At 54.2% G+C, this 25,733-nt stretch overlaps 7 protein-coding genes across 7 annotated transcripts; 3 read left to right on the top strand and 4 right to left on the bottom strand.

Moving 5' to 3' along the window:
- Positions 1-64: 64 nt before the first annotated feature.
- NCS57_00693100 (Arginyltransferase) lies at positions 65-2,642 on the bottom strand (the record flags this gene model as incomplete). The annotated part of the gene is made up of 3 exons (XM_053056798.1): positions 65-1,323; positions 1,538-1,597; positions 2,576-2,642. 3 exons carry the CDS (start codon positions 2,640-2,642, stop codon positions 65-67), a joined length of 1,386 nt encoding a protein of 461 aa, XP_052912993.1.
- A 5,371-nt stretch (positions 2,643-8,013) lies between these two features.
- Positions 8,014-8,763, top strand: NCS57_00693200 (Nudix hydrolase domain-containing protein; the record flags this gene model as incomplete). Its single annotated transcript, XM_053056799.1, has 2 exons — positions 8,014-8,089; positions 8,345-8,763. The coding sequence occupies 2 exons, from the start codon at positions 8,014-8,016 to the stop codon at positions 8,761-8,763; spliced, it is 495 nt and encodes a 164-aa protein (XP_052912994.1).
- A 1,258-nt stretch (positions 8,764-10,021) lies between these two features.
- Positions 10,022-10,742, top strand: NCS57_00693300 (U6 snRNA-associated Sm-like protein LSm1; the record flags this gene model as incomplete). The annotated part of the gene is made up of 3 exons (XM_053056800.1): positions 10,022-10,145; positions 10,270-10,338; positions 10,420-10,742. The coding sequence occupies 3 exons, from the start codon at positions 10,022-10,024 to the stop codon at positions 10,740-10,742; spliced, it is 516 nt and encodes a 171-aa protein (XP_052912995.1).
- Positions 10,743-11,886: 1,144 nt separating this feature from the next.
- Positions 11,887-12,826, bottom strand: NCS57_00693400 (uncharacterized protein; the record flags this gene model as incomplete). Its single annotated transcript, XM_053056801.1, has 2 exons — positions 11,887-12,482; positions 12,550-12,826. The coding sequence occupies 2 exons, from the start codon at positions 12,824-12,826 to the stop codon at positions 11,887-11,889; spliced, it is 873 nt and encodes a 290-aa protein (XP_052912996.1).
- A 1,368-nt stretch (positions 12,827-14,194) lies between these two features.
- Positions 14,195-15,281, top strand: NCS57_00693500 (uncharacterized protein; the record flags this gene model as incomplete). Its single annotated transcript, XM_053056802.1, has 5 exons — positions 14,195-14,205; positions 14,394-14,517; positions 14,575-14,622; positions 14,691-14,918; positions 15,084-15,281. The coding sequence occupies 5 exons, from the start codon at positions 14,195-14,197 to the stop codon at positions 15,279-15,281; spliced, it is 609 nt and encodes a 202-aa protein (XP_052912997.1).
- A 1,439-nt stretch (positions 15,282-16,720) lies between these two features.
- NCS57_00693600 (uncharacterized protein) lies at positions 16,721-19,728 on the bottom strand (the record flags this gene model as incomplete). The annotated part of the gene is made up of 2 exons (XM_053056803.1): positions 16,721-17,615; positions 17,666-19,728. The coding sequence occupies 2 exons, from the start codon at positions 19,726-19,728 to the stop codon at positions 16,721-16,723; spliced, it is 2,958 nt and encodes a 985-aa protein (XP_052912998.1).
- Positions 19,729-24,189: 4,461 nt separating this feature from the next.
- On the bottom strand, positions 24,190-25,478 carry NCS57_00693700 (uncharacterized protein; the record flags this gene model as incomplete). Its single annotated transcript, XM_053056804.1, has 3 exons — positions 24,190-25,161; positions 25,218-25,386; positions 25,441-25,478. 3 exons carry the CDS (start codon positions 25,476-25,478, stop codon positions 24,190-24,192), a joined length of 1,179 nt encoding a protein of 392 aa, XP_052912999.1.
- Between the last annotated feature and the right edge of the window lie 255 nt (positions 25,479-25,733).

Raw genomic sequence — 25,733 nt, forward strand, 5'->3', positions numbered from 1 at the left:
TTCACCAGCATCATCATCAATTCTCTATAGATTCACACAAGTCCCCCTCGTCCTAGGTAGAATCCTATCCTCCTCGTGGCGTGAAATCCAAACAAATTCGGTCTATCAGATCTGGCCCAATGGCCGCAACAAGCTCTGCAACTCCAGCCTTCAATCCTGGATAATCCTCCACGCCCCGTTTATCCCAAATAACAAGATTTGATGTCTTGTACAACGGTCCATCAGGCTTGATCTTCAACGCGATGTTGTCCAGATCCCAGTCGGCCACCGAAGAGAGAGGAGGAATACCTGGCATGTTGGTTTTAAAAAGCCAGTCATCTTCATCATCTCCAGATTTCGAGTCCTCTGATTCGGCATCGGACTTGTTGCTCATCTCCACATCCTCATCAGTGCTCGATGGACCATCACCATTACCATTAGACTCCCTCTGTTTCTCCAGGGACAGGCTGACAAACGGCTTCTTGTCCAAGAGATCCAACATCTTTCGATCCAGAGGATCCCAGGCAAGTGAGTTCGGATCAAGAATAAACTGCGGTGAATAGTCAATCTTGTACCGCATCTTGGGGCAGCTGTGAATGTAGAAGCCTGGGTACCACCATCCATAACCCTCCTCGATGGACAGAGCAATCTCGTAGAGCGCACCGAGTTTGCCCGGCGCCCACTTGTGAATGCTCTCATGGTAGAGGAAGTAGACCGAGCTTACACACTCGGGCAAGAGATCAAGCACACCGATCGCCACGAGCTTGCCGTCCAACCTATAGCACTGATGATAAGACCCCAGGTGGCGCTCTTTGCCATTCGAATCCACCATCGTCTCTCGTCTCAGGGGTGAGCTGCACAAGAAGCGTTTGAACCCGCCTGCAGTTATTTTGCTCGGCCCCTCCTTGTGCACCACTCTCTGGTAGTTCTCGTAGACCTCAAACTTTTCTTCCGTGAAATCATCTGTCTCCAGAGTCACGACAAGCTTGTGCGCAGCCTCAGGGGGTTTGAGCAGCTGAGCATCCTCGGCTTCGTGAACCCGCTCGATGAGGTCAAAGTGATTATCTCGCTTCTTTGCCTGGTCACGCGACTTTGGGTGAAGACGAGCAACCTCTTTCGTATAGGTCTCGCCCATGACGTACCTGTTGAAGCGGTTGATGGTCTGTCGCTGGTCCCTGGATGGCTTGAACTGGCTAGAGTCGAGGCGGATGGTGTAATGGGGACAGCATGATCGACGCTGATCAGGTCGATACATGAGCGTACCAGAACGCCTCCAGCACCTACCAAGAAGCGTCTGGTAGAACCCGGGGCTCATTGATGATGCAGAGGCGTAGTAAGAGTAGCCTACCATCCCACGTACTAGTTAGCCTCGCCTGTCCCTCGGTGCCTGGTGTGGAAGGAGTATGACAAAGAGTGGAAGGGAATATTGACTTGGCACGTGTAGAGTCTCTCCCCCATGATACGACTATGCGGGAACTAGAGTCTCGTGCCGTCAGTGGAGCAGGTGTTGAGGCGTTCGGGGAAGCAGGAAACGGGGAGGTGCAGGGGCTGGGTTCACGTTTTGACTGACTGTTGCCACGCTTTCCACAGTAGCCGCATCTTGATGACTTGGAGTAGGCTAATCGTCGGTCAGCATTCGGTCAAGAAGGAGGTATGAATGACAATTGCGTGGGGGATGAGTGGTAGAAACTGAGACTTTGTGAGGTGTCAAGTGTAGAACACCGAGCGTGGGGGCCAAGAAAGACATGAGATGCGTGTAAGAGGCAGAAATCGTCACGGGGAAAGGTACAGCCAGATTATAGACAGGCATATGATGGGTGTGAACGGAAATGGCCTCGGAGCATTAGCCATGTACAGGACTCCTGGCCCTTGAACAGACCCGCGACAGCCCGACCTGAGAAAGATTCCGATATCCGACTGTCGACCTGAAGCCTTGTCCATGGTAGTCAGAGGATCACGGCATAGCATTGAGTTGTGTCATGACATTGACAGACTTGCCAGGCAGAGGCTCGAGGCGTATCATGCGCGAGTATGCGGGTGATGCAACAGCTGGAGAGGGCACTGGTGCCAGCAATAGTCTTGTCACACGTTCCAACGAAAGATGATGACCGTACGAATACGGATGCTGGGATTGGCGAGCAAACAAGCCGGCAGACCCATGGCTACATGAAAGGCAGCGGCAGCAGCATCAACAACTTGTTGAGAGTAATTGTGGGCGGGTGTGCACAAGCTGAAGAGCCATTGACGTTGATGTTGGCAGCCCGGACATTGGCCCGCAAACATTGAGATTGGATCGCGGAAACTGTGGGACGTGGGATCCAATTCCTTCTGGTCGACAGACAACCAAGGCCGAGGCAAGTCGAAGCCGTAGCCAGCCTAAATTGGGCATGGAAATTGAAGTGGATGTGCTGTAAGTGTGCAAGCAAGTGAAGTGGAAATGGAGCAACGTGAGCGACTTGGCCCGGACGGGGAAGACGGGGGCGCCACGGGGAACGGCCGCGGCGGAGCTCAAGCGCAGGCGCCGGCAACCAACGACAAGCCGGCATTGCACCACGCGCGCAAACGGTTGGAGCAGAACAAGGGAATAAGCACTCACCAATTGGCGAGATATACTCGTACCGCAACGACGCATCTTCAGGGATGCGCATGCCACTGGGTTCCATCGTGGGCCTCGAGGCAGCACCGGCAGCACCACTGGTCACTGGAGCCGCGTAGCTGAAAAAGCATCCAGCCAGGAAGAGATGCTCTGGCGATGGATTGCCCGAGACGGAACCACCTGGAGCCGTCCGTCGACCGAAGAGGGGCGCCGGGTCTATGTATGTGCTGTAGCTGTAGGTATGGATCTCACGGACCACGACGAGTTGGAGATGAGGACGTCACCCACGAGGGAGGCTACCCAGGACGGGCAAGTCGGTGCGTGAGGTAACGCCTGCGTCCGGCGGGATGGCTCGCGGGTGGAGGGGCGGATTCCCGGGCGAGCCTTGCTTGGACGGATGGAGGGGGCGTGTGAGTTTGTGCTTGTTGAGCAAAGAAGCGATCGCGTGCCCGCCAATTCCCCTCTTGAAACAAGGGGAAACAGTGTGTGCGTGAGCGTGGGATGTTGTGTGTGTCTGTCTGGCTGGCGGAAGAAGGTTAACCGAACTGGTTGCTTGTTGCTGCTGCTGCACACGGGATGATGACGACCCAACGTTGGTCGACCGACGGTGATCGTGTGCGACAGGCAGTCTAGCTTGACCAGCAGTTGCGAGCCGGCTTCGATCTGGGCGACTAGGGGGAGCAACCGAACAGGGGTTCAGCAACCCAAAAGACACACAGGACAAGGGCGTGATTTGAGAGATGGGGGAGCTTCTGAGGCAGGCGAGGCAAACTGCGCGGATCGACCCAGGATCTGGGATCCGATGAAAGGCGCGAGCACTTGCGGCTGGCAGAACTGCAGAGGCACAAAAGGTCGTCTGTCTGTCAGACCGTGACCGGTGAGGAAAAGTCGGAAGATGAGAAGTGGGCGCCTGGTGGGTTTTTGGACGAGCTTTGAGGAAGGGAGATGGAGAAGATGGAGATTGGAGGTTGGAGCTGGAGACGCACGACGTTTGAAGATCAACAAACGGCTCAGCACCTCAGGCGAGGCAACTGCGAATGACGGGTGCTGCCAGCCAGCTCCTTCCAACTGCGGGGTGATACCTACACCGGCTCCATCCTTCCCTGCCGGGCTATCTTCCACCTTGACAAGTGTCTTTGATACCTCTATAACTGTGTCAAACAAGAATAAAGAACCTCAATCTATCTGATACAAAAGACTCCTTCTACGCAGCTCCTTCCAAGGCGTGTCATGATTTTCTTTCACTTGGACGCATGCACATACATGTGTCCATGTCTTAGAGCCCCTGCCAGGCCTACTCTGATAGAGTGGAGGACAAAGGGTGCTACTCCAGGGTCCAGCCCAACGGATCCGACCGCTGAGGTTCCCGAAATATGTACAGAAAAGTAACTTGCAGGGGGGGTTGACAGATAGGTTTCTGTCCATTTTTTGCTTCTTCCTTTCTCTCCCACAGCATAGAGGTGAGGTGGGCTTGCTTTTACGGTGAAGGGCCAGACACCGCGTCCAGTAGGAACATGACCCGACTCCCAACACACACTCACACTCGACGCACGGCAAGGCTGAGCCGTTGTGTCACCAACTGGTCGATTTTCCATCTCATGTCATGCTGATGGAGGGGGACAGAGGTACATGCCCAGGGCCGGGAAAATGAGATGAGATTGGAGAAGACGCAGGAAACACGATCGCCCTGGCTGATGGTGGCCAATCCCCAAACGTCGACGACGGCCTGTTTCCTCTATTCCTTGCATGCTGCAGCTCTCGGCTGCGGCGAATGAGAGGAAAAGCAAAGAACCTACCGGCCTAGTGTCAAAAAGTGGACGGTTCCAGGGCCACGACGACAACCGACAATGACTTGCTTGCCTTGCCTTCTTGTGCCTCCTGGGGGAGAGGCTCCATCTCTCTGCAGGTTTCGAATGCTTCTGTCTGTGTCTTGTTCCGCCAGAGGCCAAGAGTCACGGCACCCACTCCCTCTATCGTCCGACGTGCGGGCTTTTTCCCGTCCTTTCGTTTCTTTTCCTCGGGCCTGAGCATCCGGTATTAGTGGACGTTGGGAGCTGCGGAACTAGGTAGACACGCTATGAAATTACCGGCATGAAGTGATTGGCATAACCAGAGACTCTTTATTGTTGAAGAGAACCAACGGAAGATGGCCGGCGGAATAGGCCTGGACAGGCAATGCCAAGCATAAATGCACACCACCTGCCAATTAGCGACTTGAACGATATGACGTTCTGGGTGAGAGATGAAAGGCAAACAAGACCTGGCATGTTGACTTACAAGGCCGTCATCGGACGTCGACGATAGATGCGCATAACCCCAATTGGAACATGACGGCTCCCAGTGACAACTTTTCATGCACTGGAAAACGCGTCCTTCAGCCACGGGGGCCAGGAGGACGAGGCAGAAGGCTCACCTCAACGACGGCATGCTTGTAACTGTACTCCTCTGTATGGAGCAATGCAGTACAAGCGCCGGTCCTTCTGCCCCTCCCCCTCACCTCCCACCTTACTTAGGTGCATCGTACGTCAGGGTAAGGTGGTACAGCGCAGAAGCTGGCCGTGGGCGACGATGAACCTATCATTGGCAACATGTGAATCGAGAAGAGGCCAAGCTTGGAGTCGCCGCGAGCGAGACGCCGCAAGCCCCCCAGTCCCTCTCCCCCCTCCAGCAGCATGGGTACCCCACGCCCTGCGAGCGAGCGCAGAGCTTGCGTCCGCGTGCTGATATACCGACTCGAGACGTGGTTGCAAAGGGACCCGACCCAGATCCAAGACTTTTTTCGCTGCTCCAAGGGCCTGGCTGATGGCCGACCGGGCTTGCTAGAGTGCATGGCCGTGATGCATGCCCGCTTCCTTTTTGGGCGTATTGTTGCACGACGAGCTATGGGCGCTGACGCTATTATTTCTTCACCCTCTTTCAGTTGTCAGTTCCTAAGCCTTTTCCGTCACGATTCATGAACACCCATGATACAAGATGCCTTGAGAGCTTATGAGAGTCACAAGAACCCGTCAGCCACGCCCAATGCCTACGGGGTAGATCGTTGCGCTCACATTGACATTGGATGCTGCCGCTGCACATGCCACATTCTGACAGTGACGGCTGCCTGAGGCGAGCTTCCATTCTCATTCTGTTCTTAGTGGCACCACGCAACGCACGCTCCGTCATGGTCATGGCACAACTCGGCCCTCATTCTCCATCCTCCCAAGCCCCAGGCCGTGGGTTCTGGGCGGGACGAGCGGAGACGACGGGCCCAGCGATAGACTGTTTCCATTTCCAGGGAGAGCCTAGGCCAGAACTCGCTTGACTGAGGGTGCCAGTGACGGGAAATAGGGGATGTCTCTTTGGCACCCTTTGGCTCGCAAGTTTGTCTTCTACTGGTCTTGTGCCTGTACTTTTCGTACGTAGAAGCCTGGGTCAGAGATTCCCTGCATGCACCCTCCTACTCCTTTCAACCATCTTGCATCTTCCATCTCCTCTGTTAGTCTCGCCAGGGCGTATCTGATAGGAAGAAAAGGGGGGCGTGGCCTCACCAGGGCAAAAAAAGACAGACAGAAAAAAAAATCTCCAATGATGGCACTCTCCCCATCGCATTACCCCCCATGTGCATCCCATGCTTGTCTGCCACATCCATCCTCCTCCACGCCCATTGCCCTACTGAGAAGGTATAGTATAGCACCGTGGTACATCCCGGGTTGTCCCTGGCTTGCCTTGCAGTCTTGCTCTGGCAGAGAATGAAGCTTTTTTACGGGGACAGGTGCTGGCCAGCCTATCCATGTTCCATCGACCACGGGCGAGCTACTAGATTAGCTCGAGTATAAAGTCAACTGGCTCTGTCACCGCCGGCATCTCAGTTCTGGTCTGAGAGTTGGACGGCACGAGACATGTAACGGTTGGATGTCTACCTATTACCAAAGCACCTTTACCTCACATTTGCTCTCGTTTATCTCTACTCTTATACGTCAGCTCCCTGCCATTGGCCCTCCTTTTACGTTTATCCTAGCTGCCCTCATCTTTGACTTTGGTTTTTACAAGCGTCACCTTGACGAACAGACTTTCTTGAGCCACGTGCTGAGCTCTTAGCATTGGACTCTACAAGGTTCCGGTCGCTACAGCACCTACCAGGATCTCCGGGTTGTTTGGCGAGGCGCCTACCCTGCACTTCACAACTCCAGTACCTGTGCGACAGGCCTCTTTTTTTGGCATCCATCGATATCCATCTTGTAACTAACTAATCGAGCTTCTTCTCGAAAGATCTCGCCTCCGACCTCGCTTCCGGCGAATTTACCAACGGAGTATTCACGCCGATAACTCCGGAACACCACCCGATAGAGTTCCTGCGCGCCGTAAATTTAGCCTCTGTCCCTGCCTAGCAGCATCTCTTTGCGTACCTTGCCAGATTTCTGGCTTGGCCTGGGACATTCATTACTCGCACCAACAAGCCTCATCTCCTCTCCTCCATCTCCGTCACCGTCAGCTCTCAGTCAGCCAGCACAAAAACCACCAACAAAAAAGGCAACTTCTCGCATCAGAGTTTGCCTGCATCGGTTGACCCAGCGAAAGCCCTCGGTTCCACACCGTACAGTACCAGTACCGTACCAGCGACTTACTGCCCCCGGGGTACCACCTCGCCCTACAAAAGCTCCATCCATCTGCGCACCTCAGCAAAAGCTACCGACCTGCCCTGCCCTGCCCTGTGCTACTGGCAAGCTTACAAGGGGTACCATCGACGGCCACTACGCATACTCCGTCGCCCACTGTAGAGGGTCCAGCTTTTTTTTTTCTGACGCCTCCTTTGCCTCCAGCTCTCGCTGCTGGTTCTAGCCTCCACGCCCTCTCTCTTCGCAGACAGGGTCGGACGTCCGCCCAGCGCCCCAAGCAAGCCCGGTACCTACACGCCCCCGGCCCCATCCCTCTTTCTCTCTGCTGCCCTGTGCCAGACACAGACAGAGACAGAAAGAGATCCGCCGAGTCGTCCGCTGGCCCCCCTCGAGCTAGACTTGGGACGTTTTTGCGCGTGCGCGCGCCCACACCTCCATCATCTCGCAGTATATCACATCGCCAGCCCAGCTCTCTGGAGCGCCTGGGTTCTCCCCGACCAAAACCCTCAAGCACCCAGCTCCTTCTGGCGCGGGCAAACGACCTCTTGTCTTTGCTCTCCTTCCTCGGCCTCCTCCCCCCTGAACCTTTACAACTTTCTCTGTCGACAATGATGCATCGCCAGGTGCTTTGAAAGCAGCCCACCCACCCGTCGCAGGTTCTCTCTCGACCCAGGGGTGAACGTGAACATCCGTTCCGCTCCGCTCCCTCCGTGGATCTGCCAGCTTCCGTCGTCCGCCTCATCGCTCTCCGAGACCTGCGAGCCTTTGTGTTCTCGAACTTGTCCGACCAGAAACCCTCCGAAACCCTCCCCCAATCCCCGTCCACGACACACCACTAACATGTCGAGTTCTGCCTCTGGCGACTCGGGCGCTGGTGGCCGGTCAATGGAGTCCCGAGTGGGCAGAAGCAAGCAACGTGAGTCTTTGCGAACTGCGCGATTCTACATACTCTCTGCACTTGAGCACACTCACTTTTTTTCTGCTCTCGTAATTTCCCAAGCCTGCATCTTCAACTCGCTTCTTGCGCCACCAATCCCCCAGCCCCAATTCGCCGTCGCTGGCACTCAATTTGTTCCTGCGACTGCGGCCAATGTCATTGACCACAATCCCATGGCCATACCCCACGTTTAGCTCAACAAGCTCGGATTCGCTAACATGTTTCACTTTGCAGGTTACAACACCAAGGGTGAACGTCTCGTCGCTGGCATCGTGCCCCTCACACCCGATCAGAACTATGTGCTGTTGATCCAGTCCACCCGGCGAAAAGGTTGGGTCTTGCCCAAGGGCGGCTGGGAATCGGACGAGACGTGCCAAGAGGCCGCCGAGCGAGAGGCTTGGGAAGAGGCCGGCATCACCGTTCAGATCAGCTACGACCTCGGCGACATCGATGAGAAGCGCGCGCCCAAGTCATCAAAAGACCGGTCAAGATACCACTTTTTCGAGGGCGTCGTCACTGGCGAGTATGACGACTGGCCCGAGAGCCACAAGCGCGAACGCCAGTGGTTCTCTTTTGCTCAGGCCTGGGAAGCCTTGTCAACAAGACCAGAGCTGCAGGAGGCTTTGGAGCGGTCTACCATGAGCCGGGCATAGCCTCACGACACGCCCTCTCGCGATCAGCTCTGGCCTCTGCAGGCGATTGATTATCGTCGGCAGCTTGTCACTTGATGCACAGCTCACGCTGGAACCTACCGCGGCGCTTGTTGCACGAATGGCTAGAAGTGAGTGAGCCGGTTCTGAAAAGGGACCAGGTTTCTCCGCCAACCAAGCATCATGGGAGGGAAGAACACATGTCGACAAAGGCTCTTGAACCCGGCCTGTTGACATGAGTTTTCATCCTCAAATCTCCTCTTTTCCTTGCTCTCTCTATTTACAGAGATGACACAACGTGCATCCATCCAAAGGCGTTCGGTGGATTATGATAGAGTCTTTTTTACACAACGAAGAATTCAGGCGGGACGGTTTACCTGAGCGGCATATTACGGTGCATACATCAAGACGAGAGAGACATTATTTTGTTTCGACTCTTGACAAGGTCCGGGAGAAAAAAACAACAAGGGGTTGGTTGGCTGCTCTTGGATTTCTTGCTTTTTCTTCTTCTTCTTTGAACGGGGTCTCCTAGGACAAACCAAACACGGGAGGGGAAAGGCAAAGGCAAAGGCAGAGGCAGCGAATGGTGCACCAGATATCCATCCGGCTAGAAAGAGAAGCCCCATTGACTCACTCGCCTACTGCGGTAGAGTTGAGTTGGCAGAAAAAAATAGACGTGGCGATTTCTCTCATTGTGATGCATCACTGAAATGAGAAGCCCAACAAAGATACAGTAATCAGCAATGAAATGAAATGAATGTAAAATAATTGACAAAAATTTATTGATCAATCAATGAATGATGACGCACAGGCAAGGTCACTGCTGCAACTTCACCCGCTAGCAACCTGCGGCCCAAGGCTTGTCATGGATGCTTGTTTGCTCTGTTCCCTGGCAGATTCGAATGTGCCCCGCCAACATGTTTAACATGCCCCTCACTTCTTATTCGCCCCTCTATTGACTTTTCCAAGCTGCCCCGCATTCGGCAGAAAATGAGACCATCGACAGGCGTCTCGCTGATGGTGACGCCGACCACATGACCGTGCACGTGACGCAGCTCTTATCGATAACAGGTTCGCCGCACCTTTGCTCAACGTCGAAGCATCAACGACACGGACCAGCAACCCGTTATTTCAGACAACCACGCAGCTCTTTTCGCAATGTGTATGTCATGAGCTCTAGGAACGAATACTCCATGGATTTATAAAGCACCGGAACAATCGAAAACCCCTCACGAACGACATCCCCCAGACCCATGATATAATGGAGAACCTGTCCATCTCCGATGCCCCTCCGCAGGGACGCGGCGGCGGCGCTCCGCAACCGCTGCCTCAGCTGCCGCCGCAGATGTTCACCACTGCTGCGCAGCTGCTGGACCTCACAGACAGTACGATCTCGCCATGATAACAGTTGGTTCTTGCTTGCGGTCCCGGGGAGGGATGGGACTTGAGAGCAATAAGGGGGGGAGCAGACAAGGGAGGATCGAGTGCTGACGGCTGGTGAAACTGCAGAGAAGCTTATGGTCGCTTTGCGCGACGGGAGAAAACTTATTGGGGTGCTAAGAAGTTGGGATCAGTTCGGTTGGTTTTCCTTCCTGACCCTCATGAACTTGGAAGAGGGGCGAACTTGCGAGGACACGGTTTTCTGACATGCAAACCCAGCCAACCTCGTCCTCCAATCCACGGTCGAGCGCATCTTTGCGCCTCTCCCTGAGTCGGCAGGCAGCGACCAACCGGCGGGTCTCTACGCCGACATAACGCACGGCATCTTCCTCGTGCGCGGTGAAAACGTGCTCCTCCTCGGCGAGATCGACCTCGACAAGGACGACGACCCGCCACCCGGATTCCAGCGCGCGGAGCTCGAGGTGGTCAAGAAGCTAGCCGAGGACAAGAAGGCGGCGGACAAGGCGAGGGAGAAGGTGAGGCTCAAGAAGCTGGCCAAGCAGGGCTTTGAGGGAGAGAATCTGGGTGAGATTGTGTTTTAGAAAGGGAGGCGCCACATGTTTGCTACGAGAAAATTGCTAGCTGTGGGCTTTGCAGTTCATTGGGCAGAATATTGTGAAATGCCCTTTGGCTGCGGATGGGAAAGGGGAACGGCTCTGCTATAGAGAAGTCGGTTCTATGGGAATTGGAACTGGGAATATCAAGACTAGTGGTTCGGCGCGCATAGTTAGCATACATGAATAGATGAACCGAGAAAAGCTAGGATATCGTATTTTTGGTTAGTGTTTGCAGTTATTGACCGGGGTTGTAGTTGGCTATATCTATGAGTAGCTTGGATATGTGATGAGTCGAGGCTCGAGGCTGCCAGCAAGTGTTGGATGATGGGAATGCAACTTGAAACAAGCCAAGGAAATGTTGGCAAGCGAGGAAATGGCAGGAGTCGATAACAAGCACAGAGGAAATCAACGCCTTTCAGATCGACAATGGTTGAGTTTCTAAGCATAACCTTCCCCCCTTTACAAGGCTTGGGAGGCTATGGGTTTCTCCATGGCTGAGACTATGACTTATCTTCTCACGGAGACAAGATGTGAACACAACAAAGACTATGTTTTCCGGCACAATACTGGCATCAGACCCAATGCTGCATGCCTAACATCACACGAGCAAACGCATTGATCGGCCAAGGTCCCGACCCATGGCCGAGAAGCTACGTTGTCTGGCTAGACAAACTAAAGTCATCTGCTTTTAAACCAAACATGCAACACATCGTTGAGTTCTTGACAACACCCCTGATGAGTTTCGTAGCAACCTCTCAAATCATGCAGCGGTGACCACGTGGCAAATATGCATTGCTTGTCTCATACAGTCGATTCTCTATTAATAGGAGCTGCTGCAGGTAGTAATATACAAAGGCTACGAATAGTCAATATGTGTGGAGTCTTGTGTGCCTCACTGTTGTACACGGTCCCTTATAACCCCCCCGGACTCGAGATGCTTAGAGACTCAAACCGAAACAGCTGGTCATGCCATCCATCAATGGAGATTGTACCGGAAACGCCTCTCGTATGGAGTCATTACTCTCCCCGTTGTTCTTGAATCCTTCCACCTTTTTTTCTTTTACAAATACAGCCCGGAGCGCCACTGTTGCCCATTTTCTTTTCTTCGCTTGCCTCAATAGGCGACGGTCTAAATTGACCTTCGCCTTCGCAGACGCTCAAACATGGGTATAGGTGTGTCGTCGGGGTTCTTGCAGCCGCCGAGAAGCCAGTCCGTTAGGCCTACGACCTTTGCACCGACGCCGCCCTCCCAATCGCCGCCCGCCTGCGCTTGCTCGATCGTGTGGCTCAGTATCCTGCCCTCGGCGTCAAAGTCGAACACAAAGAGCCCGGTAAAGGCCTTGTCTGGGTCAACACCGCGGCCAAAGGGCAACGACCGCGCAATAATGCTGGCATCGCGGGCGGACCTGGGCTCCTTGCGCTTCTCGCACCAGCGAACGACGAGTTGCTCGGGGATGGCTCCCGGACGGCGGGGTAGGAAGGTGAGGGGCTCTGAGGTCATGCGCTCGGCGAGGATCTCGATGCGGACGTTGCCGATGATTGGGACGCGGTTCCAGGCTATGGGCGATGTCCAGAGGGCGGCGTTGTATGCGACGCGGCCCGAGACGGTGGGTAGGTGCGGGTGTGTCGAGGGGAATAGGTGGAGGCAGATGTTGGGCGCGAGGAGATCGTGGGGGAGAGGATGGAGGAGGAGGGTCGGTAGTCGTTCTTGGAGGACTCTTAGAGCTGTGCCAGGTCAGCATTATATGGCCTCAAGATTCTCAATCCTCCCCGTCATCCTGGTCTTTCGTACTCTTGCCCAGCTTGGCCTTGTTCGGGTCCTTTGGCCCGTCGTCGCCGGCTCCAACCCACCGTACGCCCGTCGCATCGAAATAGGTCCTCGACAAGGCAGCTCGCCTCACCGAGGTCTCAAGGATGGTGGCATCTGAAGGCGGAGGAGTAGAGGATGGCTCCAGGATGGCTATAGGCTTGACCTGGGCCTTGACCGGACGGGCGCTGGAGAGCCGGCGAAGTGATGCGGCAGAGGGCCGGCCGGAACGGCTTATAGCGGAGCGAATGGGCGCGGCCATTGGGTGGTCAGCGCAACGGGATGGGGAGCCTCATGGATTTTGGAATAAGGTAGAGGCGAGGCCGAAGTAGGGAATTGCGCGACGAGTAGATTTGATCAAAGCTGTTTGAGTAGAAGACTGTAGAGCCAAGTTGAATGGTGAGGTAGTTGGTCGATAGCTTGACATGGCCCAGTCCACTTTTGGAACTTTTTTGACAGAGGGCAAATGGGTAAAGTCGGGTTGGCTGGATCGACCGAGAAGTACCCCTACGCTATATTTTGCGGAAGAAGTACGTGAGGTGTCCCAAGCTCCTGGTTGGCCAGCCCAGCCACTGGTCTCCACCGCCACAGCGCGGCTGACAGCGGATACTGTAGCGGGATGTGGCGGGGCGGGGCCCAGCGTTTGTGTCCGCCCCGACGGGACCAGGTGGTTTTCTCCAGGGGGCCACAGGGAACAAGACGAAGCATTGGATCTTCTTTCAAGGGGGACGATGAAACGGGGTCCACTGATAAGGGGGTGTTATCTCGCTGGGTGAGAGAGTGAGAGCCTCTTGTCTTTCGTTGCGAGATGATGCAGTCTTGGGCTGGTCAAGGCACACATCGCAAACCTTGGATCATACACCGGCCAATGTCGTGACCTACTATGTCACTGGACCTGAGTGAATGACTGACTCTGAAAGAGCCCCGAGACTTGTAAAAAGGGCCGCATGATGGAAAGACGGCATGGATGCAGGTACACGAACAGGTCGTCTTTCCTTTTTGTCACATGCAATCCTGCAGTCTCTCTCTTTTTTTCTGCTGGGGCGGGCAGTTTTGGGTGCATCCATGCATCTTTTCAACAAACCGTGACGAAACCGCCAGTTGGTTGACGAGGTTGGGGTTCTCAAGGTGGACAAAAAAGGACAATCTCGTCAAAAATAACTTTTGCCTCGTCTTGATTCCGCAAGAGCAAGGCAAGAAAAATAAGCAGTAAGATTAAACCCTGCTCGAGAGCTAAAATAAATCTGGGCGTCGTCGTGCTTTTATTCAATTTCATCCTCATCCATTCCCATCTCTCCTGCAACTGCACCTGCACAGCCTCTTCGCCAGAGCCAGCAATCCTTTGTTCTGCGTCTCACGTGACCTGTCAGCTGCCCCATTCCACCGCCGAACCGTCCTGCTTCCCTCTGGTGCCGCGCTGGCGCTGCCTGGCGTTACGTTTGTCTTCCAGTCCCTGACGTACTTGAGCCTCTGCATCTCAGCGGAACCAACTTGATCTTCTCCCCATCATCTCCATACCAACCTCATCCCTCATCGGCTTCGGCTTCGCTCATCTCAGATCTCGCCCCCTTCTTCGTCGCCCAGCACACGAATCTCGCCTCGCCGCGATACCTAGAGCAAACCCGCCAAGATGAACCCCGAGTAGTACGCCACACCTCTTCCCGCCTCCTTTGCGATAACCTCCTTTCGATGGACCACCGCCCATGCTGACTGCCGCTCCAGAGTCCCTTCCCTTCCATCGCCGGCGCGCCCGTCTCGCTCCGATTCCTCTTCAGGTGTCGGGATGCGATTCCTGGATGACATTTTTCTGACGTGCACCGCCTTCTCAGATACGACTATCTCTTCAAGCTCCTCCTCATCGGAGATTCCGGTGTTGGAAAGTCTTGCCTGCTTCTGCGATTTGCCGATGACACCTACACCGAGTCCTACATCTCGACCATCGGTGTCGATTTTGTGCGTCATCCTCGCCCGACCCCTCCTGCCTAGGATATCACCTAACCCCTGTCTCAGAAAATCCGAACAATAGAGCTCGACGGCAAGACGGTCAAGCTGCAGATTGTACGTGGCATCTAGCGCGCACGCCCAAACCTTGTTTTTCGAAGAACCAGCTAACATGGCCCTTCAAGTGGGATACTGCCGGCCAAGAGCGATTCCGAACCATCACCTCCTCCTACTACCGTGGCGCCCACGGCATCTGCGTCGTCTACGATGTCACCGACATGGACTCGTTCAACAACGTCAAGCAATGGCTCCAGGAGATTGACCGATACGCCACCGAGGGCGTCAACAAGCTGCTGGTCGGCAACAAGAGCGATATGTCGGACAAGAAGGTTGTCGAGTACAGCGTGGCCAAGGTAAGTTGATCTGCACCTGGAATCTCGTAGCCTGGCCGGCCACGGTCACATGCACTTTTGCGCCTGAGCGCCCAAGTGCCCCTGTCTCCAACAAGCCGCCCGCCAATCCCTCGGCTGCGATATCCGCCTACCGTATGTATCATTGGCGACTAACCCCCTCTGTAGGAGTTCGCCGACAGCCTGGGCATCCCCTTCCTCGAGACCTCGGCCAAGAACGCCAGCAACGTCGAGCAGGCCTTCCTGACCATGGCCCGCCAGATCAAGGAGCGTATGGGCACCACGACGGCGAACAACACCAAACCCAGCGTGCAAGTCGGCCAGGGCCAGGGCGTCGGCAACTCCAACAACAACGGCTGCTGCTAAATGCCTTGATGCTCTCTTTTTTCTGGGGCGAAGCAGGATGACGGAGTACGGCCGGGACACAGGGCAATGCAATGCAATATGCTAGGGACATGACCGGATGGGTTGAATCACGATGTTTGCTTTTTCCCCCTTGCTCTCCCCCATTTCTGCGCACGCATAGACCAAATCATGATCACTTGGATCTCGCTCTTCATCCCCGCAAACCACGACATCCCCCCTAGCACCCAACCCCCTTTGGCATTTGGAAGAACGGTAAACCCTTTTGTTTTCCTCGGGGTCATGCCCGGGCCCTTTGATGACCTTTGAACGGATGGGGATCATGACGGAATGGGAGGAGCGCAATGAGGACCGGAGTCTGAGGGGAGGAAACGACAAATATGACGGCAGATTTTCCAACGGCGGATGGCTTGGGGGGTTTTGCGCGTGCGCGAGTGTTTTCTCTCTCTTCTCTCTTCATGTTCTTGCTCTCTATTTGCGAAACTCGAACATTGGGAGACATCTTTTGCCCATGTCACGGAAGCTGTCCTCACCGTCGGGAACCCTGTCCGTCCAGCTCATCCGTCTTCCCATTTCGGTTCTGCAAAACCCTTGAGCTGCCTTTCAGACATCAACAGCCATGAGGAGAAGGGAAAGAGAGGGGGGAAGCGCTGCGCTCCGTGCTTAATCGTGCTTTTGCTTTGGTTCTGATATCGATCGTTATGTGGTTTTTGCTTTTATTTCTTTTTCATCCTGGTTCGCCTTGCTGGTTCTTTTTCTGATCTGACTTGCCCCCGAGAATTCTTGTTATCCTTAGTGTATGCGAGAATGGAGTATTCTTAATAAAGGCGGAATATTCTCTTCTTTTAGACTTGGCTGTCCCATCAGCTCTAAGATTTCTCTGGTATGCAACTCCTAGGGATACGACAATGATGCCATGGATCTTTTGAGTTGTGGGCTTGAACGACTCTGACACCCACTTGCCTGCCTATATCTCATACGGTTATAGGAGTACACATCTCCATAAGGCTCAACCCATGCTGACATGGATAATCAGCTTGACTCCTTTAGAGCACATAGCTAGGTTTCAACACCCAGTCCTCGTTAAAAAGCCCGCGTTGATCTGACACAAATACCCCTGAATCAACAACTGTCGGTGAATGTTGACAGGGCCAAGCGAGGGACCTCCCGAGTCTCATGCTCCATCCAAAATCGCAAAGGGGGCTTCCATGTCTAATCACGCACACCGAAACAATGGAATTAACAACTAGGATTAATTTGATTCATAACGAATGTCTGCTTTTATCCTCCCTTGATTCATCCCGGGGTATTATAGAACCTCATTACAATCAACAAATGACACAAAAGGAAATGCCACGACTAGGCAGTACACAATATCGTAACGTCATGATGGCCACATCATCAAACCCAACATAGCCAGAATCATCCACATTCCCAAATGCTCATGCCAAACCAAGCATTTTCAGCGCCTTCCGACTGTTCCCTCTTCGCATATCCGGCTTCTTGGACAAGATAGGCATGATTCGTCGGTCTTCCTGATCCCAGTCGCTGTCGTCGAGATACACGGTGAGAATCGACTGGGCATCGGCATTGGAGGGTTTCCGCCTCGATTTACCCCGGCTCAGCTTGCTCTTTACCGATTTTATCGTCTTGACCGTTTCGGCGATGGAAGGAGCCCGGCTAGATAGAGCAGACGACCCCGAAAGACCCGCTCCAAATCTGGCCGCAAGAGCTGGTGACATTGGTGGACTCTGTGGTCCTGATGACACCCGAGGGAAGGGCGAGAAGGTTCCTGTGAGAGAGGGCGGCTTCGACTTCTTTGGTGATGGCTTCTTTGGGGCCTCCTCAGGAGTGTAGAATGATGAAATATCAGAAAGAATCTTCAAAACAGTAGAAATGAATGTTGCGATCTCTGCGTCGCTTGCGGTCGAGGTAAGTAGGAAGTTGGCCTTGGAGACTGTCACATCATAGCAAGGTCCAGATGTTGGCGAGAGGGACATTCCAAAACGGCCGACGGGTCCCTGCTCCGGGCCGTTGATGGGTGTTGTCCCCCGCAGGTGAGTGAATGGAAGTGTTTCTTTGCTGTTGGCATCGACTATTTGTGCCACCTTCATCATGTCGACACCAACAAGCTTCTGGAGAGCCAGCATGGTAGGGAGGTGTTCCGGGGGGTACTCGAGAATAAGGTACCGCACCTCTGTGTGCAAGGCGAGGTATGTCTCTAGGTGGGGAATGATGAGGGTGGCAAGAAGATAAGAATTGGCGAAAGGATTATCGTGTGTCTGGCTGGCCAGAGGCTGAGCAGTGTATGCTTGCATGGCAGTAGCGAGGAGATATCTATTGATTGTAAGTCTTGAACTTCCTTGAATTCGGGGCTGATGGCATACCTGAAATCGAGCCTTCCACTTCGGCTCATGCCACTGGGCTTGGTCCCCAGTTTCTCTAGTTGCCCCGTGATGGCTGAGGCATAGTTCTTCTTCACGCCGCGCTGAGCGCCGATGGCCAGAATCTGGTCCACCCGGCGATTGGTCTCACGAGTCCCATCTGAGTCTGTCTCTCGGAAAATGGGCCTCCAGAGCCCCTCTAGTTCTGGGAGGAGAGGGAACTGAAACTGACGGTAGCCCTGGGTCTCGGGAGGGAAATGGTCCTTGAGAATGGAGCGCAGGGAGTTCTGGATGGTTACAGCTGTTTGCTGGCTGCTAATTTTGAACTCGCGAATCTTCTCATCTGCGTCCGAAACCAAGGGCGGAGGTGTTTGGGCAGGCGTAGGTGGTCGCTCGACTTGTACCTTGGGTACCGTTTGCCGTGGCTTCGCCTGAGGCCAGGTGGGTTGCACATAGGCAAACGGGTCGTACTCGTCTGTGTAACTGCTTCGAGCGACAACGGCAGGCTCGTGGTAATCATCGTCTGTGCAGTCCAGATCCTTGATCGACTGAGATTCAGGTGTCCCTGGGACAGAGGCACTGACCTCGTCGGCCTCGGAAGCGGATGACAAGTGACACACGACAGGATAGTTGCCAGCTCTGAACCCACCAACAACAGACTCAAGAAGAGCGTCTGGCACCTCATCCCTGAAATGCACCACAAGATCCTCCAGGAAGGGCAGAACAGGCTTGAACGGCTCCTCTGGCTCCGGAATCTCCTCGGCATCGGTTCCTCTGTCGACGTATGACGCTCTTGCAGGTTTACGCTTCTTTTCCGAAGGGACCGGTGCAACCTTGACGGTTGGGTGGTTAGACCTAACGACAATAGTTCTAGGCCCCTCGATGTAACTGAGTCTGCTTGGCCGAGAGTCCTTTGCACTTGTGATGACCATGCAGGAATGTCGGCGAGCCTCAGAGGGTGTCTGTTGCTCGAGATCACGCTCAGACTCCCGTGCAAGCTCTGCTGCGTCGGCAGGAACACAGAGATCCCGGTACTTGGGAGTGGCGGGATAGATACGGTCCAGAGACTTGACTCGTGTCAGTGTAGCTCTGCGGCCCGAAAGTCGCATGTCCAGCAATGAAGCCTCTCCATACACGACATTATCTGTGGAACGGATGCTGAACACGTCGGACCGTGGGGTGAAGACCTCGGGGCCGAGGGTTTGAGGGACGGCCATAGGACCATAGGACTCTCCAATGCAACTTGGGGATCGCGGGAAAGAATTCCTGGGCGAAGGTGGCTGAAGATTGGTGAATCCAGGATAGAGAGGATCCGCGGGCTTGTCGTAATGTGTGACAGCAAATATGGAAGCCCGAGGCGAGTAGATCTCATCTGCGACCTCATCAATCACACCCTCAATCTCTTCCTGGTCCTGAGTGCCAAACACGAAGAAAGGTGCCGCATCTCCGAAGTTATCGGCGTATCCATACAGCGGCAGACTGTTGCTCCGAGGGCGTGTCGCAGTCGTCAGATCAAGCTCGTTAGTTGGCTGAAGGCTGGCGGTCTGGCGGTCCAAGGCGTCGGCGGCTCGCATCGCCCGTGTTATGGGGTCCTCGAATTCCTCATCGAACTCTTGCTCGCCAAAATACTCGAATGTGTTTCGTCTTCGCCAGTCCCTAGCTGGGTTTTCCAGCCCAGCGACACCCTCCTTAACCAGATAGTTGAAGATGGACTCGGCGCGGTTGTAGTCGCCATCTGTTTCATTCTCCATGATGGCCTTGATGCAGAGAGTTTGTGCGCCTGGAGTGCCGCCGCTCATGAAGACGAGTCGCTTGCTGTTAGATGTTGACCCTTGGAGGAAGTTTCGAGCAACTTCATGCCGAGCAGCGACGGCTTCATGTATGCTTTTGACATAGATGCGAGCATCGAATCTGTCATCTATGCCTTCGTTTGAGACATAGCTCTGAATGTTTGGGAGAATGAGAATTTGGGGCGATGTCGGGAGGAGTCTCAGTTGTGTTGATATAGTTTCGGCATGGCCTTCAAAGGCGACAATGCTTCCGAGAAGCAGCTTATCGGTAGTCATGGTGGATAAGGCGCCACTGTCCCGGACGATCTGTTGGCAGAAAATGGAATGGAAATGCGCGAGGCAGGCGTAAAGTAAGGGATCGAGCTCAAAGGAATGCTGAAGGCGAGATCAAGGGTGAAGAAAGGGAGCGCGACCAAGAAACTTTAGGCATGAAGCATTCTCGATGTCTGTAAGAAACGCTGGTAGATGATTAGAACCACTGAGCTGAGATCGGAATGGCCGAAGGGAGTCTCACAAAATGAATGTTTGAGAGTTCAAGAGGGAGAGTGTGAAACAAGAAACAACCGATATGCGGAATTGAAATTTGGAAGATCACCTCGAGGGACGTAGAGTGAGAGAGGGAAGGAGCAGGAACGGGAACCGAGTGGCAGCTGCGAGGCAGGTGTCATCGATATGAGGAAAGAAGGAAAGAGCGGCTGATAGGTAGATGTAGTATAAGATGGAAGGAGCCAGGAAGCCCGGGAGATCTACCAGTGTCTCTTCCCACCCTCAGCCGACGGCGTTTCCACTGTTCTCCTCTTACATTGGACCCCAGCATCCCATCCCATCCCATCCCAGGCTCTCAGCGCAGGATCCATTGTCAAACCCTGCAACAAACGGGCTACTGCAGCGAGACGCAAGCCACTTTAGGGGGTTTTCCCAGATCTGTTCGTCCCCACGGCCCTGACGAACGGAGCCATGGAGGAGGCATTGGCTACGGGGATGCCACAGCCAACCAGCTAATTGCTGCGGAGTTGCTTTTTGGCTTCCCTTGCACTCCTTGGGAGAGAAACCAATGCCGGCATGCAGTCAAAGTTCAGACTCCCCATCCTGGCCGACTGGGTTATCTGCGCTGGATGAGTGGCTCGCGTATTGGGGCTGGCTATCGGGCATCGGCAGTAGGCTGTGGACACTGCGAGCGCCTCACAGCAACCAGCTGCACCAAGCGAGCAATGAGAGCACAAAACTCCGATTGCAGTGGATAGCAAGGCAGGGTCTTGCATGCAACCTGGGCACAGACGGCGTTTGCAGCACCCACAAACGATTGAGAGCATCCACGATACAACCCACGGCTCGGTTCCACAACGCAGGGGTTTGTGCCTAGGAGACGTATCTGCGGTCCAGGAATCAGGAGCACAGGGTTGAGCTGGGCGAGGATGAGAGACCATCTCTCCACGATGTTAGCTCCTGGTACCAGGTATGCACGATTGCATTATTGACACCAATTCCAGAGGGATGCAGAAACTGACTGGCTTTGGTGTAAGCAGGGAAAACTGTCTCCAGACCCCTCGCATTGACAGCTCACAAGACAGCGACCCGGATGCTGGATTTGACATCCATGTAGAGATCGATTCCAAGATGGAGCCCAGTGACCTGAACGAGTATCAAAATGGAAACAAGAAACATGGCAACTAGAAGCCACTTCGTCGCACGTTGGAGGAGACACTATGCTCGTGCACCAGACTGCACCGTGCGGTCGTCGAGTCTGTTCACATTATCCACGTCTCCGTCATCAGCCAGGGTCTCCCTTCAGTCACAAATACTCCGATGGCATTCGGCGCACATTGATTGTTCTCGAATGCGGCTACACACAAAAACCTCCGTCCAGGGTCTGGAAATTGCCGTCTCGAGGCCCCGGATCGATTGTCGTACCGTAATTGGGATGGGATGCTATGTTTGTCACTCCTCAAATCACTCAGGGGCGCCCGATTCGAGGCCAAGCTAAAGAGGAAAAAGGAAGCACACGACGGGCTTTGGTGACATCTCCACCATCCCCGTCGATGGGTCTAGTGCCATCAATTCAAACCCCCAGCTTGGGGAATTAGGGTATCGCGGCAGCTGGACGGGCTCAGTCGGCCAATCACCCTTGGCTCTCCACGTCACTGCCAGGGTCCCGATGTGAAGCTTTCCCGCGGCCTCGATTTCCATCTCGGTCCCAGTCCCCAAACCGTCATGTTGCCGGCATAGTGTTCAACCAGTGGTTGCAGCCCCGGCTCCAATGCCGATCAACATTCAAAACGGGGCCGATTCGGCTTCGGACTCGGGAGACCTGGCATCGACATTTGTTGCTCTGTATTGTTTGGCGCCACCAGCGTGGTCGCCATTTACAAAGCCTGGTGCTGCAGCCTCTGCTTTGAGGTGGGCTTGAGACTGGCCGAAGCCAAAACCTTCAAGCCTCGTGGCAGTTGGTTCATCGGTCTCGAACTGTCTCGCGTACAACCTTAGCTGCGTTTCACACAGGAGGCTATTCCAAGACCTCTTCGCCTCGCTCGGCGCGGCTGTTTTCCTCTCCACTGGTCGCTGTTTGCTAGTGCCTTCAGATCCTGGCTGCGAGAAAAAGAAAAGACGGAGCCAGATTAGGCCCATGAGCTGGGATCTCCTTGTCTCGTCACAGCCTGCTCACAGGTCAGAGGCTGGAGGCCTTGCTGGTGTCTCCACCACTGACCAATTCGGCTTTCATGCTCCAGGTGCAAGCCAAGATGATCATCACTCCAACAGAGCCAGTGGGTTGTTTGCTCCCTTGCGACACCGGACAGTTTGGAAATGTCTGACAGAGAATGTACGGGGCATGTTTCTCTAAAGGAGGAGATTACTCTTCAACAATGCGAACGGTGAGACAGGACGGCTCACTGCGTCTTGGTTCTCTGCACAGGTTAGCTGCTGCAAACTCTTGCTGCATCAGTGATGCAATTGAATCCGCAACAGCGCAACGACATTGTCTGGAGCAACAGCTTCTTGTGTTCCGATTCATGGGCCAAGGCCTGCACGTCTTGCCGGATCGAACCTGGCCGGCTGCCTATGAACCCGGCCGCGCTGGCTGGGTTCGTAATGCCTGGGTTTCGATGTCGGTTATTTTACTTGCCAGGGGTTGAGATGATGATCTTGGGACTGGATTACTGATCGCCTACTCCATTCACAGGATTGCTTTACCCAGTGTTTTATCAAACTCGATAACTCCTCAGTGAGTGCGATTTTGCGCCGATTTGTGCACACCATCTTCCTGTTCCTCCGCCGCTTGTCACGTCTCATTATCGCCATAAAGATCCGTCTGCAGGAACGAGCCGTCACCGGGAAACTAAAAGACGGCTATGGACATTAAACCCGCATTGTGGACTGGGAAACACCCAGTTGACAATTCAGTCGACAGGGGACAGGCCTCAGGATGGGTCGATCCAGACCCGGTGATTTGGGCGGACAGTAACATCTCGCAGAAACCCCCATCCGATAGGCGAGCTGAGATGACAGCGTAGCATTGAGACAACAAGGGAAAATGAATGCTACGTCAAACAAACCTTATTGAAAGAAAGCAGGACGACGACGACCGTGTCCATTCCCTCAGCTACCGACAGCTATTTGCCTCAAGCACAAGGAGACCTCGTGATGCGAGGCACAGCCGCACGGGGAATTGCAGCAACTACGGTTTGATTGCTGTGCAACGATGAGTAGGATCTAGATGGCTGAGCTGAGTCCAACTTGTGGCAGGCATTCGGCTGCTTGCATTAGTTGTACAACTCCAGCCACGCAGCCGTACCGTATCAATACTGAACGCTCAATATGCCAGCATTCGTTTCATGGAGGACATACGAAGCCCAACTCCATCGCGAGCAATCTCAGCTCACAGGACAAGCAATCTTACCCTCGGCCCCATTCTAATGGCAGATTTTGACAGTGCCGACGGGCAGCCCTAATCCTGGCGACCTCAAGTCTCAGGGCGACACATCAGCAAAAAAGCAATTTCAAGCAAAAGCAAAGGCTCTGCAAGCCGCCTTCTTTACTCCGCACCAGGCATCAAACCAAACGCAGACAACGCTGAAGGATGTGAGTTTGGCCCGTCTTGTTGGCGATCACCGATATTATCACTTGTGATAGCCCCCACGCTCCAATCAATGGTCTCGCTCCAATCGACGGTCTAGGGCTGAGCATCTGGGGACAGTGTTGCTTTCTTTTTTCTGTTGACCGGGTCTTCAAGATTAGCTTCCGAAGAATCACGGCCTAACGCGGGACGGGATCATGAAAAGCACTTTGAGGGGGCAACAGTCTTTTCCTGGTGCAGATCGACGTCGATATGTCTTGGATGATTGGGCCCTAGAGCGTGAAGACGGCGACCGCGTGGAAAACACGATGTAGGGAAAAGAGAAAGCATGGCCAACGGCGCAATGATTCAGTTGTTGGCCGCACTCCCGTCGGTCTAGAAGAGACGGCGTTTTCAGGGGAACCGAGACATGTTTCATGGCTGTGTGCTCCCGCGGTACGATTCGAGACAACGGTGGTGATACGATGCGAGGAGATGAGTTTGTCGGCGCATAGTTGCGCAGACAAGCTCGAGCTGAAGCTGTGTGACACATGAACAGGCGTCCATGAGCGAGGTATTCAGAAACGGGAGGAACTACGAGCAACGAAAAGGGAGAACGATGCAGTCTCGGGTTGCCATGACGGCCGCATGATCTTTTTTTGTTTGGTTATTTTGTTGGGGGGGATCTAGTCATCCATGAGCTCTGCCAGCTCAGCCTCCTCCTCGGCAGTCAGCATGCCGTCGCCTTTCTGCTCCTCCTTTTGAGGCTCGGCGGCCTTTTGGATCTTGACAACAACTTCGTCAAGGTCGGTCTTGGCGAGAGGCCAGGTACGAATGGTGCCGTCGATGCCAACACTGCAGACCTTACGAGGAGTTCCCTCTGAATCCCGCAGCATGACCAAGTCGGTAATCTCTTCATAATGGCCGACCAGTGCACAGTACAGCTTGCCAGATGAACGATCCCAGACCTTGACGTCCTCATCACGGCCGGCTGTGATGACCCACTGGTCTGTCACAAGGACGGCACGCACGTAATCTCCGTGAGCAAAAGAGTCGTCGGCGACAAAGTTCCTGGAACGAGCCAGGCATTTCGCTGTTCCATCGGCGCTGGCAGTCCACAGGTCGGCATCTTCGTTGGCTTCGTCATAAACAAGCCGGTATACACTGGTCTCGTGCTCTTGAATAGTGAGTCTCTCGGCATCGGGGCGACCGGGAAACGATTCGGGTAGTTGTTCGTGGCTGTCCAGTGTGATCTTCCAGCGCCGGATGTTGGGGTCACTGCTCGCACTGGCAAATACAGCTGACCCGTGGCTGCTGAGAACAGGGTCAACAGCAAGATGTTGGACTGCGAGCATTGTCGTCGTGGGGTCTTGCAGGGTGTGCAGCCGCCGGCCTGTGTCGACGTCCCAGACGAGGATCTTCTTGTCGGCACCTCCGCTGATGAGGAGATGTTTGCCTCCGACGGTAACACAGGTTACGGCCTTGACAAAGTCGGTATGGCCGCTGAACTTGCGGCCAGGCTTCGAGGTCTCGATGTCCCAGGACCAGATATCCTTGTCCCATGAGCCAGCAAACACAGTCTTGCCACCCTGGCCTCCTGTTGCGAGGCAGGTTACAGGGGCTCTGGGGCCACGATATATGGTTTTCGTGTCAGAGGTCTAGATGCTCGTTAGCGAGAGATGATTTAAGTGATGTTTGCTTCCAGACTCTGTACCTCCAGGTTGATGCGGCGGACAAAGCCAGCAGACTCGGCGATGAAGACGGAAGTGAGAGGAAAGGCAGGGTCTGGAATGGCGGCAAGGATCTTGGACTTCATAGAAATAGGGTCGCCATTCTTGTTCCCCGACTTGGCAGCCTTTCGCTGACGCTGGGCGTGTGAGGCACTGTATGGTGGATGAGCCTGGGATCGTTCAGGCTCAAGATGGTGGCGTACCTACTCTGTCTCGAAGAAGTGATCGGGGTCTGCGGACTGCATTTTCGTGAACCTCGAGTTTCCCCTTGCGATATATGATGGTTTTATATGAGTTGAATGAATATTTTGTTCCTTGGATGTATCTCACGATATATCTTGGGTCTTGACTTGGGCGGTGATGATTTCGAGGTCTTAGTAACCACACGTTAACTTTTTGTGGGGCCTCGAGGCCTCGTTGCTTCCCTTCCCCTGTAACGGGCAACGAATCGCGGGGTCCTCCCGCGACTTTAATTGCGACGCGCTCAGACGCGTCTCCCC

This window comes from Fusarium keratoplasticum, chromosome 5, assembly GCF_025433545.1.
Source record: "Fusarium keratoplasticum isolate Fu6.1 chromosome 5, whole genome shotgun sequence".
NCBI lineage: Eukaryota > Fungi > Ascomycota > Sordariomycetes > Hypocreales > Nectriaceae > Fusarium > Fusarium keratoplasticum.